Source organism: Corylus avellana, chromosome 2 (genome assembly GCF_965113065.1).
Source record: "Corylus avellana chromosome 2, dhCorAvel1.hap1.2, whole genome shotgun sequence".
NCBI classification, from domain to species: Eukaryota; Viridiplantae; Streptophyta; class Magnoliopsida; order Fagales; family Betulaceae; genus Corylus; species Corylus avellana.
In genome coordinates, this window is record NC_142491.1 from 36233191 (window position 1) to 36250463 (window position 17273).

Genomic DNA, 17273 nt, shown 5'->3' on the forward strand with positions numbered 1-17273 from the left:
CGGATGGTGGTAGCCTAGGACGATGAGAATGACTCTTTTGTTGTGAAAAATACACACACGCCACCATTCTTTTGCAAATAATGCAGTAGAAAAGCTTAGTGAATTGGTGTTCTCCAAAAATAACGAAAAGTGGTGAGGGGAAAGGATCACTCATTTCACCATCCTCTCTCCTCACCCCCCCTATAATACCTACTTATTACTTCTCCCCTTTTCTGTGTCACCTTTTTGCTAGAAAAACGATGGATTTCATTGAAGAAGTAAACGTTGGCAGTCAAAATCATTTCCTAGCATTATTGCAACGGACAAACATGGATGAAGCCATGCAGGACCAAGAAGAAGACAAAGCAAAATACAAAGGGAAGAACAAAAAACAAAAGGGGTGGTGGGGGGAAAAAAAATAAATAGTCAAAATCTTTTTTATCCGATATACCAATAATTTTCCTTATTGGGACCATGGCATTATTCCAAAGTATTAATTCTCTCTTCCTCAGTTCCATCAAAGCACTGTTCTTTCTCGATTGCCCACTGTTTTCACCAAACTGAGCATCCGAAGAGACGACATTTAAAGTTTTGCATTGCCATAATGCCGTGCCATCACCACCACCATCCTGATCATCATCATGATGATCATGATGCTCTCCAAACCATTTGCTCATTCCGAAAACAACGAGAACTTTGATGACCTCAAAAAACTCATCCCAGATTTTAAAATTCAAAACCATAATCAATGAAGTAATTAATAATTAATAAGAGTGATATATATATATATATATATATATATATATCTATATATATATATATATATATATATATGAGCAAAATATCATAAATGCCCTTTTTAACTGCCACAAAAATGCTTCACCCTTTTCTACCGTTGTTGTTCATGGGCAAATGGGAAACCACAGGCCAAACTATGGGCACTGACAGATGTATGTATCCTACTCCACCATTGTTTATGGGCAAATAGGAAAAGTTAAAACAACTTTCTATGGCTTCATACTAGGAAGCAAGCAAAAAGACGTACAGGGATATCAAAGTCATTACAAAATGGAGCAAGGTTAAAAACTGGAATACAGTTTCGGAAAAAACCCCATACTCAGTTGCAGAATTTTTCTCTCAGTACGCAAACCCACCCGCTTGGTTTCTTGCCCCTTTTCGGTGGTGACGAGCCGCAGAGGAAGAAGATGAAGAAGAAGACGACGAAGAAGAGGTGGGTTTCATGGCAGCCAATGAACAGTGGTCTTTGCGAAGACTCTCTTCCTCGTCCAGGAAAATCTGCCTGCACCTGCACTCCACGCTACAAAAAGCCCTGTCCCCTCTGTACAAGACATAAATATACCCCAAAGATCAAAATCTTTAACCTAGAAAAACACAAACCCATAATAATAAATAATAATAATAAAATAAAACACGAAAACACAAAGAAAAGCAAGAAAGAAAAAGAGAGAGAAAAAAAGGATCTGGGCTTGAGGGGCTTACTTGTACATGTAGATGTCTTTCCCGGGCAAGAGTTTCTGGTCGCAGAGAAAGCATTGGTCAAGGAAACTGGGTCCCGGAGAAGGAGAATGGAGGTTTTTACGGGAGGAAGGAGGCAGAGAAGGAGAGGGTTTGCTGAGAAACACGTTGGTTTTGTTGATAACCTGCGGGATCTTCTTGCTAACGCCACCCTTTTGGGCTTCCAATACTACACTCAGTCCTGCCATATCTCTCATCCTCTACTCTGCTCTCTGCTCTCTCTATCTCTCTCTCTCTCTCTCTCTCTCTCTCTCTGTTTCACATAGAGGCGATGCCGGAGACTGGAGAGGGTTTTTGGTTGATGAAAATCTGAGAGAATTAAATAGAAGTGAGAGCCAGAGTCCAGAGGGAGGGAGGGAGAGTCATGAAAGAAGAGAGAAGGCTTTGGAGTGGTACGGAAGAGAAGTGGGGGTGGTGGGTCCCCTACAGCTATGGAGCAGTAATAAGGACGATAAGCGTAGCCAACGATTTGACTGCTTTTGGCGATTAGCTGCCACGTATCCCTTTAGTTTCCATTTCATTTCCATTTTTTTTTATATATATATATATACATATACTTTTTATTTTTTATTTTGTGGGTTATTTTGTCTGCTTGTGTTTACGTAGTTTCTTTGCTATTATTATGACTGAGAGAGGTACCCCTGGCCCACGCCCCAGTCGCACAACGGTTGTATGATTTTTTTTTATTTTTTTTATTTTTTGTTTGATTTTTGAACGAGACAGAGAGGCTTTTTTGTATGTTTCTTCCCAAACCAAAATACATTGCATAAAACCTTATTTTTTTTTTTTTTTTTAATTTTTTAATTTTTTGTATTTCTTGCTTTGGTTTTGTTAACAATTCTGTTGGCTAGCTCACTCATAACTCCTATAAATTAAGAAAAAAAAGTAATTATTATAACTAGATTCTAAACCGGCTAATGGCTATACTTTATATTTACTTATACAACTTAATAATATAACGGGAACAAGACAAAGAAGCAGTTTGAATTTGTCTTTGCCAAGATTTTATAGAGTAAAGTTTTCGGTTTTCTTAAAATCCTGTTGGCTCATGATCAATCACGTAGACTAACATATATACAACACAAAACGACAGCGTTTTGAAGCCTCGTGGGTGGGGGACTGAAAATAGGAGAGAAGAAAAGAAGCCCATGTGAATGCCACCCCACCCCCACACTGCCTAGGGATGCTCCCCAAAGAATGTAAAACAATTGGTTCAATTGATGTGATTTGGATCATAATATATATACCCTTTGGACAAGTGCATTACATCAATTTATTTTTGGGGTTTTTAAATTTTGAAATTTCAATATATATATATAACTGGGAGGTGACGTGCCATTCATGCCTCGTCAACCGTTTTACACTATTTGAAATGATATATTTATTTACTCATGAATTTATTTATATTTTAACTTCTACCCATATCAATTAGTGTAGCCGTATACGGTGTATGTAGTTTCATTAATTGGTGTAATTTGACAAATTTGTATGAATCTTAGGACGCCCAAATGTTTGTAGAATATTGGAGAGACATGTTGATGTGTGTTTGATACAACATCTACGTCAAATACATATATAAATGATAAGATTGTTTGACTCGGTGGGGTGGGGGGGTCGGGTAAGCTGATTAGTCACAAAAACTTGTTCACAAAGTTTTGTGAAACATATCTTTTAATATAATTACTTTAGGAACTTGGCAGGGCAACTTAGAAAGAGACTTGAAAACAACAATACATGATTCACTAGCCATACAATATTAGTTTTTTAGGGCGCTAATATGTATGAAATACACATGTAATTCATGCGTAAGAGCACTAACATTGGACTAGCCAAATATTGTTTTTGGCTAAATTTTGGTTCTACCCATTGCTACGAGCAATTGTAGTAAAGCCAAATCATTTATGAATATTTTTCTATTCCCCTCAAACTCTAAAGAAACGAACAATCAAAAGTACTCGCAATTGGCCATTGGCCGCGCGGTGATTGCGGTGCACTTTGTGGCCAAGCATGAGCGACAACAACATGGCCGGTGTTCTCATTGTGCTTGGCCACAATCGTGGCGTGGTTCTATTGGCTCACCTTAGTGTTCATGTTTGCAGCGAAGAACTCAATCTTCTACTGCAATTTGCTCTAGCTATCTCCTAGTGACACTAGGCTCTCTTGAGTAATGTTATAAGTTACTCTTATGTTATTTTTGTATTCCTCTAAGAATGACGTAACTCTTAAAATTACCATTGAACTTGTAATTGATCATTATTAGATTTTGATCAAAATGTTTTAAAAGTCGATCACCTCATTTTTAGAGGAACATAAAATTGATACAAGCGAGACTTCTAGAATTACTCGACTTCCTTTCCATTGCCAACCTCTTGAATTGCAATCTTCCAGCCTAAGGACGACGAGATCTCCATTGTTACTGTTTTAAAAAAGAATAAATTAAGAAGAGTATTTAAATTTTAAATGGAATAGATAAAGATTTAGAAAGTAAGATGTATGATGTTTTTTTTAAAAAAATTGATAATTAAAGTTTTTTTTTTTTTTTTTAATTGAGTTTTTTAACTAAAAGTTAGCTTAAACTTTAATTAGTTAGTCCGATGCTAATCCTCCAACAATGGAATTTACCTGGTACGTTCGGCGCCAAAACACAATAGTAAAACAGTTTACAGTACTACTACTACACGCACATGGATTCCACGCAAACGTCTGATATCGAATATGAGCAGAGACGACACAAAGCACCATATATATATATATATATATATATATATATATATTTTTTTTTTTTCTAATATCAAAGCACCATATATACATCAAAGTATATATTAATATATCAAAAAAAAAAAAAAAAGTACACGTTAATATTTTATAGTTTTGAACTACTCAAATTTTTATTATTGAAAAATTAAAAGCTTAAGAGGGAAGGAATCCCATCCCCCCAAAAATGCAAAATATACTTAGATTTTAACGCTTTTATTTTTTTCACTGAAGTTTCGTTTTATATCATAGATGATAATTATCTTATGGGTAAATACAGAGATAATACATATATTTATATTTTATCCATAAAACTAACGGATCGTGACGTCAGCCCAATCAAAACATGCCATGTGTCCTATATTCTAATAAAAAAATAAAAAAATAAATTAAGGGTATAGGTAAAGGCGAAGAAGCCTACCTAGCTCTCTTTAGTTGCATGACATTTTAAAGGTGCTTTTGCCAAAGCAAATCATTAAGACCGAGTTTGAGAACCAACCTTATCCTTATCAACTTAACTTACGTATATATCTCTCACTAGTCACTACCACTCATCTTTACGTTACATGGTAAATAAACCAAAGGCAAAGTAACACATGCATGCAGGCATTCTTTGTTGAAGGGTCAAATGTTCTTATCTTCGCAATTCATTATTGCTGCTGGCCTAACCTATATGTATGTGCATATATATAGCTTACATATTTATTATTAATTTATAGTTTGTTTGACCATCAGAAAGCAGCACAGACAAGAAACTTTAATAGATCACATATTGACATATATACAATCATGCTTTCACTTTCATTATTACCAATAATTGGCTTACCCCTTCTTATCTTAATCTTCCCGACCAAGTCCCTACCACTCCATTAAAAGGCCTATACATCCCGGCCCATACCATTCACTTCATGGTGCTTCTAGTATTTTCTTTTGTCTTTTTGTGTTTTTCTACACAACACCACGTTAAATACAAATTTAAGAATTAGTTAGAACTGTCGTATTAGTATCGAGTGACGATAATTATAAAATAAAAATATGTTACATCTTTAAGAAAACGAAGATGGCTTGGCCACCGATAACGAACGAAACTTAAGAGTAAATTACGAATTAATTAATGATTTTTGACTTTGATTAACTATTTCTAGTATATATTAACCTATATACATTAACTTAAAATGAAAAGTAAAAAAAGGGGGGAAAAAGAGCATGAAAAAGAGATAATAAGGACAAAACTCTGAGATCAATGAATTAATGTTGGCCGCTGGTTGAATTGTTCGCCATAGGATCCCTCATTGTGATGGAACATGGGAACCCATCTCAAAAAAAAAAAAAAAAAAGGTTTAGAGTTGAATGCTCTTTTTCAGCCTTAGTCCACCGCAACCTTGAGGAAGCCACGGCCCCCAAGGTGAGTGGATCTGATAACAGGTGTTTGATAAAGGTAGCAAGTATATTTCTTTGATGTAGACGAGGCAAGTCCCAAGCAGCAGCTAAATGATCAATGAATGTCCCATAAACACCAAAGGAAATAAAGATAGACATCATATTGGTGCTTTCCAGGTGCTACAATGGGGGCCAAGGTGAGGTGTCACAGGCAAGGGTCCGCCTTCCTTTCTCTCTGCAAATCCCAAACAAGACAACAAAATACGGCACCACTACAAAGATTCTTTGTATAAAGCCGGCGCCACAGGAGAGCTAGCTAGGTGGCACCCTTGCAACGTGTCACCCCATGAATAGCCATTATATTAATTATGCGGCTTTTGTCTTTTGCATGCATAGGCTGAGAATTAGGGTTTTGGTTGTCAATCTAAATCCTAATCGATTTTTGGGATGGAAATATTAGATTTAGGTCATGCCTAAACTAATTTGGTTCTTTGAAGATTTTCTCCATCGTACGAAAAAAGAAAAGAAAAGAAAAAAAAGCTAAAGTTGTTTTGTCATTAAGCAGGAAAAATAATTGTGACAACAGGAACAACCATAGAGACCAAAAGCCAGGAAAATAATTTTCATATTTCCGTTATTAATGTTGTTTGTACAAGACAAAATTATATTGAAAGTTGGATTTTTAGCAGGTTTGAAATAGCTAGCTAGCTAGGGGGTTGTTTTTTGAATCACTTTATGGATTTTGTTTTCTTCTAATAATATTCGTGTAATTTCTAATGATTTGGACGAGTTGACGTTGTTCCTTGTAGTGTTGAAAGGAAGAAGACAATCTTTTTACTTCCTTTTTTTTTTTTTTTTAGAGAAGGAAAGAGATGAAGAAACAGTCTTAATCTTTTTTGGTGAACCATTTCTGTCATATTGGACTCTGCATTGTGATTTATAAGGTCATCTTAAAAAGTGTAGCATATATCTAGCCTCAAAAGCTTGCTTCCCACAACGTACACAACTCCTATCTCCTTTCCAATCAACATTCATTTTAGGGACGGATGAAATTAGGATTCTAGTTAATTAATTTTGAGAGTGTTACAGTAAGCCATTTAAATGGAATTTTAGTCCAAAATTATCTTAATCCAGCTAGAACATAGATAGAAAGCAAAGAGAAATTAGCCCTTAACAAGATGTTCACGCACTCATACACTAGCACCAACTTGCTTGCTTATTGAGTCGTGAACTCATCCTTCATGAGGAATAAGGTGATTGACGACACTCCCCCACACTCCCCCCCGGCGGCCCCCAAGATGTTCACACACTTACACACTAGCACCAATTTGCTTGCTTATTGAGTCGCGAATTGAACTCATGTGACCATTGTGAAGCTACCACAGCTCTTTTGCCTGCCTAATCTATATGTAATGGTGGCTTGGATAATGTAGTGACACATTTAACCATAAAGTTAATATGTATAGTAAGCCCATGGCTGTTATCCTGTACGTACTGTTGTACCATATCATATGATGCAATTAATCTTGTCTGTTTTTTTTTACATATATGCATGTTTTTATAAGTCTCAATGTCATTATCTTTGTTAGCACATTTTTCACAAAAATGTAAAGTTCATGTGCAGCAAGGAATATACTGTGAGAGTTGTAAATATGCATATTTTGGTACACAAAAATAGGGTCGGCAATTTTGACACGACCGACGAACACGATACGAACACGACACGAAAAAACAGGTATTGGGTTTGGCCTTATCGGGTTCGGGTCTTAATTGGGTCACCCAATTAAGACCTAGTTACTGTTCGTGTCTGGTGGGTTGACCCGGCGTGTCCGTTTAAAAAAAAAAAAACCCCTAAACTAAACTAACCCTAACGCATCAGCCATTGATTCAGCCGACTGCCAACACAGCCCCCTCGACGTCCAACTCCTTGAAGCTGTGCATCTCTCTCTCTCTCTCTGAAACTTTCTTCACACTATCACGGTATCATGCCTGGCTTGGCCTCCTCAGTCCTCACTGGCGGACTCTCTTTCTTGGATCGAAGATCGAACAGCCGCGCCTCTCTCTCTTTGCACTCTCTATCGCGGATTCACGCTTGGCCTCCTTAGTCCTCACCTGCGGTCTCTCTCTCACCTCCGTTCTGATTAACCTCTCTCTTTGGATTCTGGGTTTTGTTTACTTCTCTGATATGATTGGGTTTGGATCCAAGTTCCAACTGGGTCTTTGTGTTGTTGATTTTATTGGGTTTTTTTGTAAGATATGTACATGTAGATCAGTAGATCGGGGTGAGATGTGTTTGTTGGAGTTCTTTTTGGGCTTTGGCCTTAGATATTTAGGGTTAGATATACGGATTGGAAATTTTTGTGTCTTTGTGATTTGAATGTGTATTTAGAGTTGAATTTTGTGGTGGATATGTGTTTTGGTTGCAATATTTCAAACACGTCGTGTAGGGTTACCTTCTAAGAACACGGGTCGTGTCAGATCGTGTCTATCCGATATGACCCGGTTATTTTAAATAGGTTAAACGGGTCGTGTCGGGTTACCCGGCTATTTTTCATGTTTTAATCGTGTCAGACTCGCTAACTCATTTAGCTAAACGGGTTGTATTCGTGTATAGGTTAATCGTGCAATGAGTTCTCGCGGATCGTAATCAGGTCGTGTCAGGTATCTGTTTTGCCAGCCCTACATAAAAATAGTTGTGCAATGCAAAAAAATAAATGCCGAGCATTATGTGAGTTAAAACTTATTTGGGTCATATAAGCTCTCCGAGTATTCCTCCAAAAGTCCTAGGCTTTACAAATTTGTGGAGAATCTTCTATTAGTTCTAAGTCTAATTATCACGAACCTAAGATACGAAAACCTGAATTCTCTTACGGGAGGTTATGATCCTCGAGTTTTGTCCCGTGAGAAATAAGGTAAAAGACGAACCATGAGATTAATTATCAGTTAATTAATCTTTTCATCGGGTTATTACAGAAAATCTTATCATGGAATGTTATTATGGTTGACCAGCATCATGACCTTACTTCTAATCAGAGGAATTCCTCTATTATTTTGATGTGCTTGTTTTGCTTTCTTATTTTTAATTAGAATTAGACGGCTGACAAGATGGATACGAGTGCACGTTTTCGCTCTCACAATTTAGCCAAATGAGCCGCTTCTTTCTCTTTCTTTATGAGCATTAACAGTTCTTTGTTCCCTTTCCTTGACCTTCCCCTCGATAGAGCGAAATTATTCCTCTTTCATGATGATAATCAAATTATTTGTCAATGACATTGACTTTTGAACTAAACCAGGGTTTTATCTTTTCTTTTTCTTCTTTCTTTTTTTAAGAAAAGGTGAAGTGTAATTTCACAATTTTAAATTATTGTAAGCGTACCAATTACAATTACTCATGAAAGTGATCCTCTTATTAAAATATTTCTAAGGGAAAAATTATATTTAATCCCTATATTTTTATCTAATTTAGATTTAATCTTCAAAATTTTCCTATATTTCAAATAAGTCATCATGTTACCTTTTTTTTTTTCTTTTTTTTTTTTTAATTAAAAAGGTGGGAAGGGGCGATTAGTGTAGTTTCCCCCTTTTGGCGTTACCATCGGGGTTCCCACCCTGGAATGTCCGGTTTGAACCATAGCTACTGTCTGGGAAGGTGAGCCCGTCACCATAATCCCACAAAGGTGTGAGCCCGTCATCATGTTACCTTACCACGGGATATTAGCAGTCCAATATCAATGTCTAGTCATTCAAAATAAAAAACAAAAAAAACAAAAAACCACGAACTACTGGAGTCCTTGAATATCACACACAACAAATTAAGGAAAAATTACAGTTTACCCCCTTAAAGTTGATAGTGTTTTTTAATTCAAACATCAAAGTTTCAATTTTTGCAATCCACGTAACCTCACAAAGTTTCAATTTTTTTCAATTCGACCAATATTATTCCAAAATTCCCATATTGCCCCTAATTTTTATTTTTATTTTTTTTATAAAAAAAAAAAACCAAATTTGAAGGTGCAAAAATGGCTAGATGGCCAAAGCCACCCATATATATATATATATATATATATATATATATATATATATATATATATATAAATAAAAAATTAGGGGTAATATGAGAAGTTTTGGATATAATTGGTTAAATTGTAAAAAATTAGAATTTTGGGGGAGTGAATTGCAAAAATTAAAACTTTGGTGTTCAAATTGAAAAACACTATCAACTTTGAGGAGGTAAACTGTAATTTTCTCACAAATTAAATAAGTCATTGGATTAAATCTGAACAAAAATCCTGAGTAACTTAGATTAAGAGTTTTCAAAGAGTATCTCAATTTGCTACGCTTCATAAAGTGGAGATTATTACTTCAATTTTTTTTTTTTAATAAAAAAAAAATTATGCCTGATATATACCAACCGGGTTACAGCCTCGAAATAATCAAGAAAAAGGGTTTTTCTTCAAATTGAATTTGAGGAATTTTCAATAACCTCATCTATAAAAGTAATAGTACTGTCAACACGTGTGATGAGATCTTTATCTACGAAAACTTTGATGGGGCCCACTTTTTTGTCCCAACTCCTCACGAATCGATTGGTCCCAAAGGAGAATTAATTGGCATAGTTCAGGCTGCAAAATTTTGGAAGAGAAGGCTTTCTGAGACACGCGGACGATTAGAATGATAGGCATGGGCCAGCATTGAGAACGATGGTGGATGGGAAGTGAGGTGGCATCGGCTAAGGAGAGTGTTCGGCAACAACTTCCACCTTGCACCGCCTAACCCCGGCCATCTTGTTATTTTCGCAAGTCAACAATCTTGTAAACACCAAACAAACTAAATTAATAACAATAATTATAATTATAATAATTATAAGAAAAAAAAAACTTTTATATATTATTATTATTTTTTTTTTTTTAAGAATGATTAAACTACCGTCATTTAGTGATTCAGCCAACTAAATTATGAGGGTCACCCATGAGGATTTCACAGGGCAGTCAGATTATCAGGGAATCCCTCCTTTAAAACTAAATCATACCTATATACATATATAGATATATATATAGGCCGGCCGGCCTAAAAGCTTGGCTATTAGGCCTAAAGAAAAAGGAGTAATGCTTGGCTGAACTTGGGCATGCCGGTTGGTCCTGCCTATATAAGCCCACCTCCACACACTTTTTTAGACCAACGTTGAATAAATGGGCTTAAAACTAAGGCCACTAAGGAGCTTGTCCCTATGCTCGATCGATCTATATCCCATGATTCCCATGGCCGATTGCAACATTGGTTTTCTTTTTTTTTTTTGTTTGAGCAGTATATGGGATGGGGTGGCACTTCAAAACTTGGGTTGGTAGAATGAGTAATGTTAAGTATCATCTTTTTATCTTCTTGAATTTTTCCTAAAGCTGATGTGATTTTTAAAATCAATATTAAATTTTAGATGAATTATAATTGAATTTTGATCAAATGATGATTCTGAAAGCCACATCAACTGTATGAGGATTTTAGGAGAATAAAAAGATGGTACCTATCAATACTTTGATAAAATTGTGTTTTTTTTTTTTTTTTTTTTTTCTCTTCGATCTTTAAAAATGTTAAGTATATTTTGGAAATTAAGTTGAAGAAATTCCACGGGGAAACATGTGTATATGGCCATTAATTAAATTATTAAATTATTGCAAACTTGTTGGACCGAAAATCGAGTAGCTTTGGGGCATGCAAGAGGAGTTTTGGGTAGTAATTTATTAGTAGCATGTTGTGAGGTGTTAATTGGTGTACTTTGAATCTAAATCACTACTCTTAACTCTAAAGCATAAGTCCGCTCATTCGGCCGGTGGCCTTTACTTAGCACTAAGCTCCTAATTAATAATAATATATATACAGTTACCTTACATATAAAAATTGTATGCCCAATTCTAATTAATTGTGAGAGTTTCGTGGAATATTAGTTAAATTGATGCATGGTTGGTCATACATGCAAGTGAAATATAATTCGCATAGGCTTTAAGCACGCTAACAAGAGCAAATGCGAATGATGTTCGTTTAGGTCAAAGGATTCTATTTGTTTATTAAAATGGGGGAATCGATGATCAATAAGTGAAGCTCGAATATGGGCCAAAGGGCTCCCTTATAGGGCAGGTTAAGAGGGGAATAATCCAGAAAAAAGGAGTTAGGCAAGTGGATGCCACATGCTTCCAGTGATTTTCACCATCCATGGAATATTGTGAAGCCGATGCAAACTCCATTATGCATGGATCCTACCTATTCTAGATTCTACTTGCTAAAGTAACTTTTCTTTCTTTCTTTTTTTGTCCTTTAGTTGTACATTTCAATTTTATTATTTACTAGTTGACGTAGTAAGTGTTAATTTCCTTATTATATCTATTGGGCAACGCTTGTTATTGTATATTATTTTCCTCGTATTAAACAATAACCGTTTTGTTATGTGAAATAGGATTTTTCGGAACAATTTCATGGTCAAAATTTTGTTTAGTTGAATTTGACTGTATGTATAATGTTATGTTATTTAAAAATATTAAATGATGTGGCAATGAGAGTTAATTAAGTATAATCTAGACTTAATCATGTGTATGTAATTAGTTCTAATTGGGTATCACCTCTTCATTGCAAGCTGGTTTTTAATAATGAATTTTTATCAGAAGTTTGTATTATTTGGTATTAGTGTCAAGCGTCACGAATCTCAAGGGTTCAAGTCATGGAAGGGGCCAACTATGGAATAGAGTGGGATGCCGTGAATGTCTGCTACAAATTAAGATATTACATACAATCTTAATCATTGGTATATAAGTTCTTGGTAATTACTTTCTCCTTACAAGCTAATTTTCAAGGGTACTGAATTCTACTTAAGGTTTGTATTAGACGTACAACATATCTATAATTATGTAGCAACACACATGTTTAACTTGTAAAATTTAATCTATGAACCATATAATAGTTGCACTGATCATACCTTTTAAAAAGCTCAGAAAGGCAAATATTTAATTTGCTCATCTTCACACCATTAAACCCTAATGCATGTTAGCATATATATACCGAAACCCTGAAGTGGACTCCAAAATATTGCACCGATTCCTTATTCTTGATTTCAGCCTATTGGAAATCATTAAAAAAAAAAAAAAAAAAAAAATCGAAAACCAACTTTTCCATGCATATAGTTATAAATTATAGCCTGATCACATGCTTAATCATAAATCTCACTTAACAAAAAAGAAAAAAAATCATAAATCTCAAGTTTCAGGTCTTAACCTACCCCAGCGATCTACATCATAACCTCTGAATCTGTGTGTTCACTTGAGAATCTCTGTGGTCCAACTTCTACAACTGGCCCCTGGTTTTATGAAATTGATATTTACCTGATTCAATGGCCACATCTCTATCGTATTCTTATCTCACTGGGTTAATATTAATGCAGTATTTGGGTTAATGTGACAGTGTCCACCAACTTTTGTTAAAATTAAAAAGGTAATTTCAATGATTGATAGGTGAAATATCGGTGTAGTATATAGCATTTTTCATTGAGATGAGTTTCTGTGTGGCTTTCACTTTCATAATGCGACAGAAGTCCATTTGGTTGGAGGCCGGTACAATTAATTGAATTCTGTAACCTTTTTTAAGTGCAGTTTGTCTATACGTGCGGTGACCTTACACCATTTTCATATTTTATGAACTAGATTTTCCTATTGGATTATCAAAATTAAAGTATAGTCGCCCCATTTCTTCTACAAATTAATTGGCTTATTAAAAGAGTACTACTACTTGAAAAAGACAAAAATATCAGAAAAGGTAACATACCTTTCAAAAACTTTAAATCTTTTTTTTTAAAAAAAGAACTCAGAATGGGGATCTGCTTGATTGATAGAGAGTTTAGGGAACATATATAAGCTAATTAAAGTACCACCATTCAAATTTATTAATATATCACAAAACTTTGAAACTTTTTTTCGAATATATATATATATATATATATATAGGGCAATAATATTGGATCGTTAATTATCATATGTAAAATGACATCTTTTACCGATTCATTTGAGGGATAGAATATATATATAAAATGAATTTGGATTATCCATATATACATGAATAATATTATACGTTCGGTTAATGCCACTGTCATCAAAGTACCATCTCTGCCTACTCACATGTGTGCCCATACATATCCACATGCGTACATGTGCATGCAAAAAATCATAATCTTGCAACAACACAATATCTTATGAAAATAATTACTATGCTAGTAATTAAATTAACCACGTTATATCAATCTCTACACATGAATACAATTATTAAGTTGATTCATCCATTGCTACGGAATTGGAAGAAATTAATGATGTTAATGCAATATTACATGCAATTACAACAAAAAAAAAAAAAAGAGAGAGAGAGAATTGGATCGAGCAATATATATATATATATATGGAGATTGCATGGTAAAGACAAAAAGATTAATTAGAGAAAGAAAAAAGAGACAAGAAAACACGTACTAGTACTGATAATGTTACTTGATGAAACAAAAGTGTAATTTGAATTTTGTCGTAGTGTCAAAATCATAAGTATAATTTTTCACTTTTCCAAATCTACTTCACAACATTTGAGTGGTGTTTGGTCCGGTAGCTGCGAAAATGCCTGATTCTTTCCCACCAAGTCTTTGGCTTTTAGAGATTCTCTTTCCCAATCTGTCTTGTACACCACTGCTAAGATGGAGACCGCACATGCAATCTGAGCTGCTAAAAGCCCATAACACAGACCCACAAACCCTAGCTTCCATACAAAGCCTAAAACCACGGCCACCGGTGCACCCACCAAATAAAACGCGTAAAAGTTTATCCCCGCCCCTACCCCTGGCCTAGCGCTTCCTCTAAGAATCCCACAACTTGTCGTTTGCGGGCAATTTGCTAACTCGCATGCTCCAATTATCGGCAGCACCCTCATCGTCAGCTCCAGAACCTCCCCATCCTTGGTGAACACTTTTCCCCACGGCTCTCTCCCCACCGTCGTCCACACCAACCCCACCACCGAGCTCACCAGCGCCAACCCTATTGCCACCATTGTCGCCAAACGCGCCCTTTCTGGCCGGCGTGCCCCTAGCTCGTTCCCCACCCGTGTCGACACCGACGCGCTCAGTGCCGTCGGCAATGTGTACATGAGGGAGGTCGTCTGTATTACTATGGCTGACGCGGCAAGCGCCACGCGAGGGTTGTGGAGGTAGCCGGCTAGGATGGTCATGAACTCGTACCACCACCACTCTAGGCAGACGCCGAGGCAGCTCGGGATGGCGAGTCCGAGCAGCTTCGCCCATTCCTCACTGCCCGGGGAAGACGAGAGCGGCATGTAAAGAGTCTCTTGATCGTCCTCCGTGGTGGCGGCGCGGGCGGTGTACAAAATGTAACCGGCTAGGAAGAAGAGGGTGTTGAAGTTGGTTATGAAAGTGGAAATTGCTATTCCTTGGACCCCAAGACGGAGATTGAAGGCTAAGAAGATGGTGATGGGGATGTGTAGAATAATTGCTAACAAATTCGACCACATCAGCGGCCACGTGGTGCCTTTACTACGCAGATAGATGCGAAGAGGGTGAAGGAGGCTGTTGGCGAAGAGATCCGGGATGGCAAAACGGCAGTACAGGCTGGCGACACGTGTAATATCTGGGTTTTGGTGGAGGGAAAGCATGAGGGGTTCGAGGTTAATCCATAGAAGGGCGATGGAGAATGAGGCGAGAAGTAGCATGATAATTGTTCTTTGTAGAGTGAGAGAAAGCATGGAGAAGTTTCGTGAGCCAAAGGCTTGGCTGCAGAGCGGCTCCATGCCCATGGCTAGCCCGGACAAGACGGAGTAGCCGGTGATGTTAGTGAACCCAATGGCTAAAGCACCGCCGGCGAGCTCTAGGCTTCCCAGCCTCCCCATGCACACGACCAAGACCATGTTTTTGAGGTATCCCAGAATGCTCGTGGCGGCTACGGGGAAGCCTATGTCGGTCATTCTCTTTAGCTCCTCCAGTACCTGAAGATAAACAAAAAAATTAAAAAAATTAAAAAAAATTGTGAGAAGCTAGAGTGAAGAGGGATATTCGGTGAGAAGTAAATATATTTAATTGAAGAAAACGTTTTGTAGGAATGGAAAGATTTTGTACCTCTTGCACTGTCGGGTACTTTTCGGGCTTCTCTGCCGCAACCATCTTTGTTTCTTTTGTTGAGTGTCGACTGAGAGGAATATATGGAGAGATATGGAGAGGGTTTGATGGTGGGATCTCCTTTTGCTTAACAACACAGTCACACACGCACAAACACAAACACACGCAGAGAGAGAGAGAGAGCAAATTGATCCAGTGTTGGAAATGAGTGAGAAGAATTTTATAATAAGGCCGCGGAGATGGTGGGGGATCACTTTTTGGGATATTATTTTTTTAATGAAACTCAAAAAGAATTGTTGAGTGATGTCGTCATTAAATCTTGTTAAACTTCAAAAAAAGAAAAAAAAAAAGTATATATATATAATGAGGCTGTGTGCATGCCACAGAACATCACTGCTCTTTCGATCATTTTTTTTTTTTCTTGTCATTTTCCAAAATAGTTGGAAACATATCCATTCATTTTCCGAAAAAATCATACATATACGTTATACTAGCTAGCTGATTCTTTCTTCACGTGATCATCATTATTATATATATATAATTTGGTTTCTTTTTTGTTATTTGTGATTGGTCAATGAAGTTCGATCTATCGTGCTTCTGGCCTCTCTTAATGTGTCATCACCTTAATTATTAAGTAGTTACTAAAGTATTTGAAGTGTCTCAAGAAGAAGTACGTATTTTCGTGAGGATTGAAGGCAATTGTTTAACCATGCTTGTTATTTATTTATTTTTTTCAATGTGAGTCTTTATTTTATTTTATTTATTTATAACAAATTATCTCTTAATTGATATAACAATCAAATGTGGCAAAATGTTCCGTGCAATGCCAAAGATACAATTTAGAATCTTCACAACTCAAACATTATTTATGACATACTTAATAGCCTCTTGGCCTATTATAAGATAATATTTACAAAAAGTCACTGTTCTAATCAATTTCAGATTTATAGCAAATTTTGACAAATCACGTCTCTATCTACTGCTAAGTCATTGACTCCTAGCCTTTTTTTAATCTACGCCACTAGTGCTTTATCAATCACAATCATCTTCACTGCCTCTACCATAGCACTAAAAAAAAAAAAAAAAAAAAAAGGTTTAAGGACATTTTATATTGGGGTTGTTTTAACAAAACGACCCCACAATGGTTCATTTTCATTTTTAAACTCATACTAGTGAGAATTTAGTAAACAGATTGTGAAGGTGGATTGTCTTTCTCTCATCTCTTTATTCTCTATTCTCATAAGGGTTGTGATTATTGTGGAATGTAAGCATTTAGCACCATGTTTTTTGCAAGCAAGAATTTGAAAAGTTTTAGGTGTAGGGAAAGTGTGAATTTGTTACAGCTTTTGACGCCATGCACTCCTTTTGCAGGTGACAAAGCAACGCAATGAGGATTTCAAAAGACTTCTGAGACTAATGAAGATCTTCAAATGTAACTTCATCCCAGCTCATAAGCTCCTCACAGCCACGTGCATACCCTAGATTT

The 17273-nt window shown here is 36.3% G+C and overlaps 2 protein-coding genes across 2 annotated transcripts; both read right to left on the reverse strand.

Annotated features, from left to right (window-relative positions):
- Positions 1 to 894: 894 nt before the first annotated feature.
- LOC132190229 (DUF581 family protein, putative (DUF581)) lies at positions 895 to 1924 on the reverse strand. Its single transcript, XM_059605154.2, has 2 exons — positions 1480 to 1924; positions 895 to 1318 (listed from the first exon to the last, which is right to left on the reverse strand). The coding sequence occupies exons 1-2, from the start codon at positions 1710 to 1712 to the stop codon at positions 1117 to 1119; spliced, it is 435 nt and encodes a 144-aa protein (XP_059461137.1). The 5' UTR covers positions 1713 to 1924; the 3' UTR covers positions 895 to 1116.
- Positions 1925 to 14193: 12269 nt separating this feature from the next.
- On the reverse strand, positions 14194 to 15942 carry LOC132167877 (MATE efflux family protein). Its single transcript, XM_059578914.2, has 2 exons — positions 15788 to 15942; positions 14194 to 15657 (listed from the first exon to the last, which is right to left on the reverse strand). Exons 1-2 carry the CDS (start codon positions 15830 to 15832, stop codon positions 14224 to 14226), a joined length of 1479 nt encoding a protein of 492 aa, XP_059434897.2. The 5' UTR covers positions 15833 to 15942; the 3' UTR covers positions 14194 to 14223.
- Positions 15943 to 17273: the final 1331 nt, after the last annotated feature.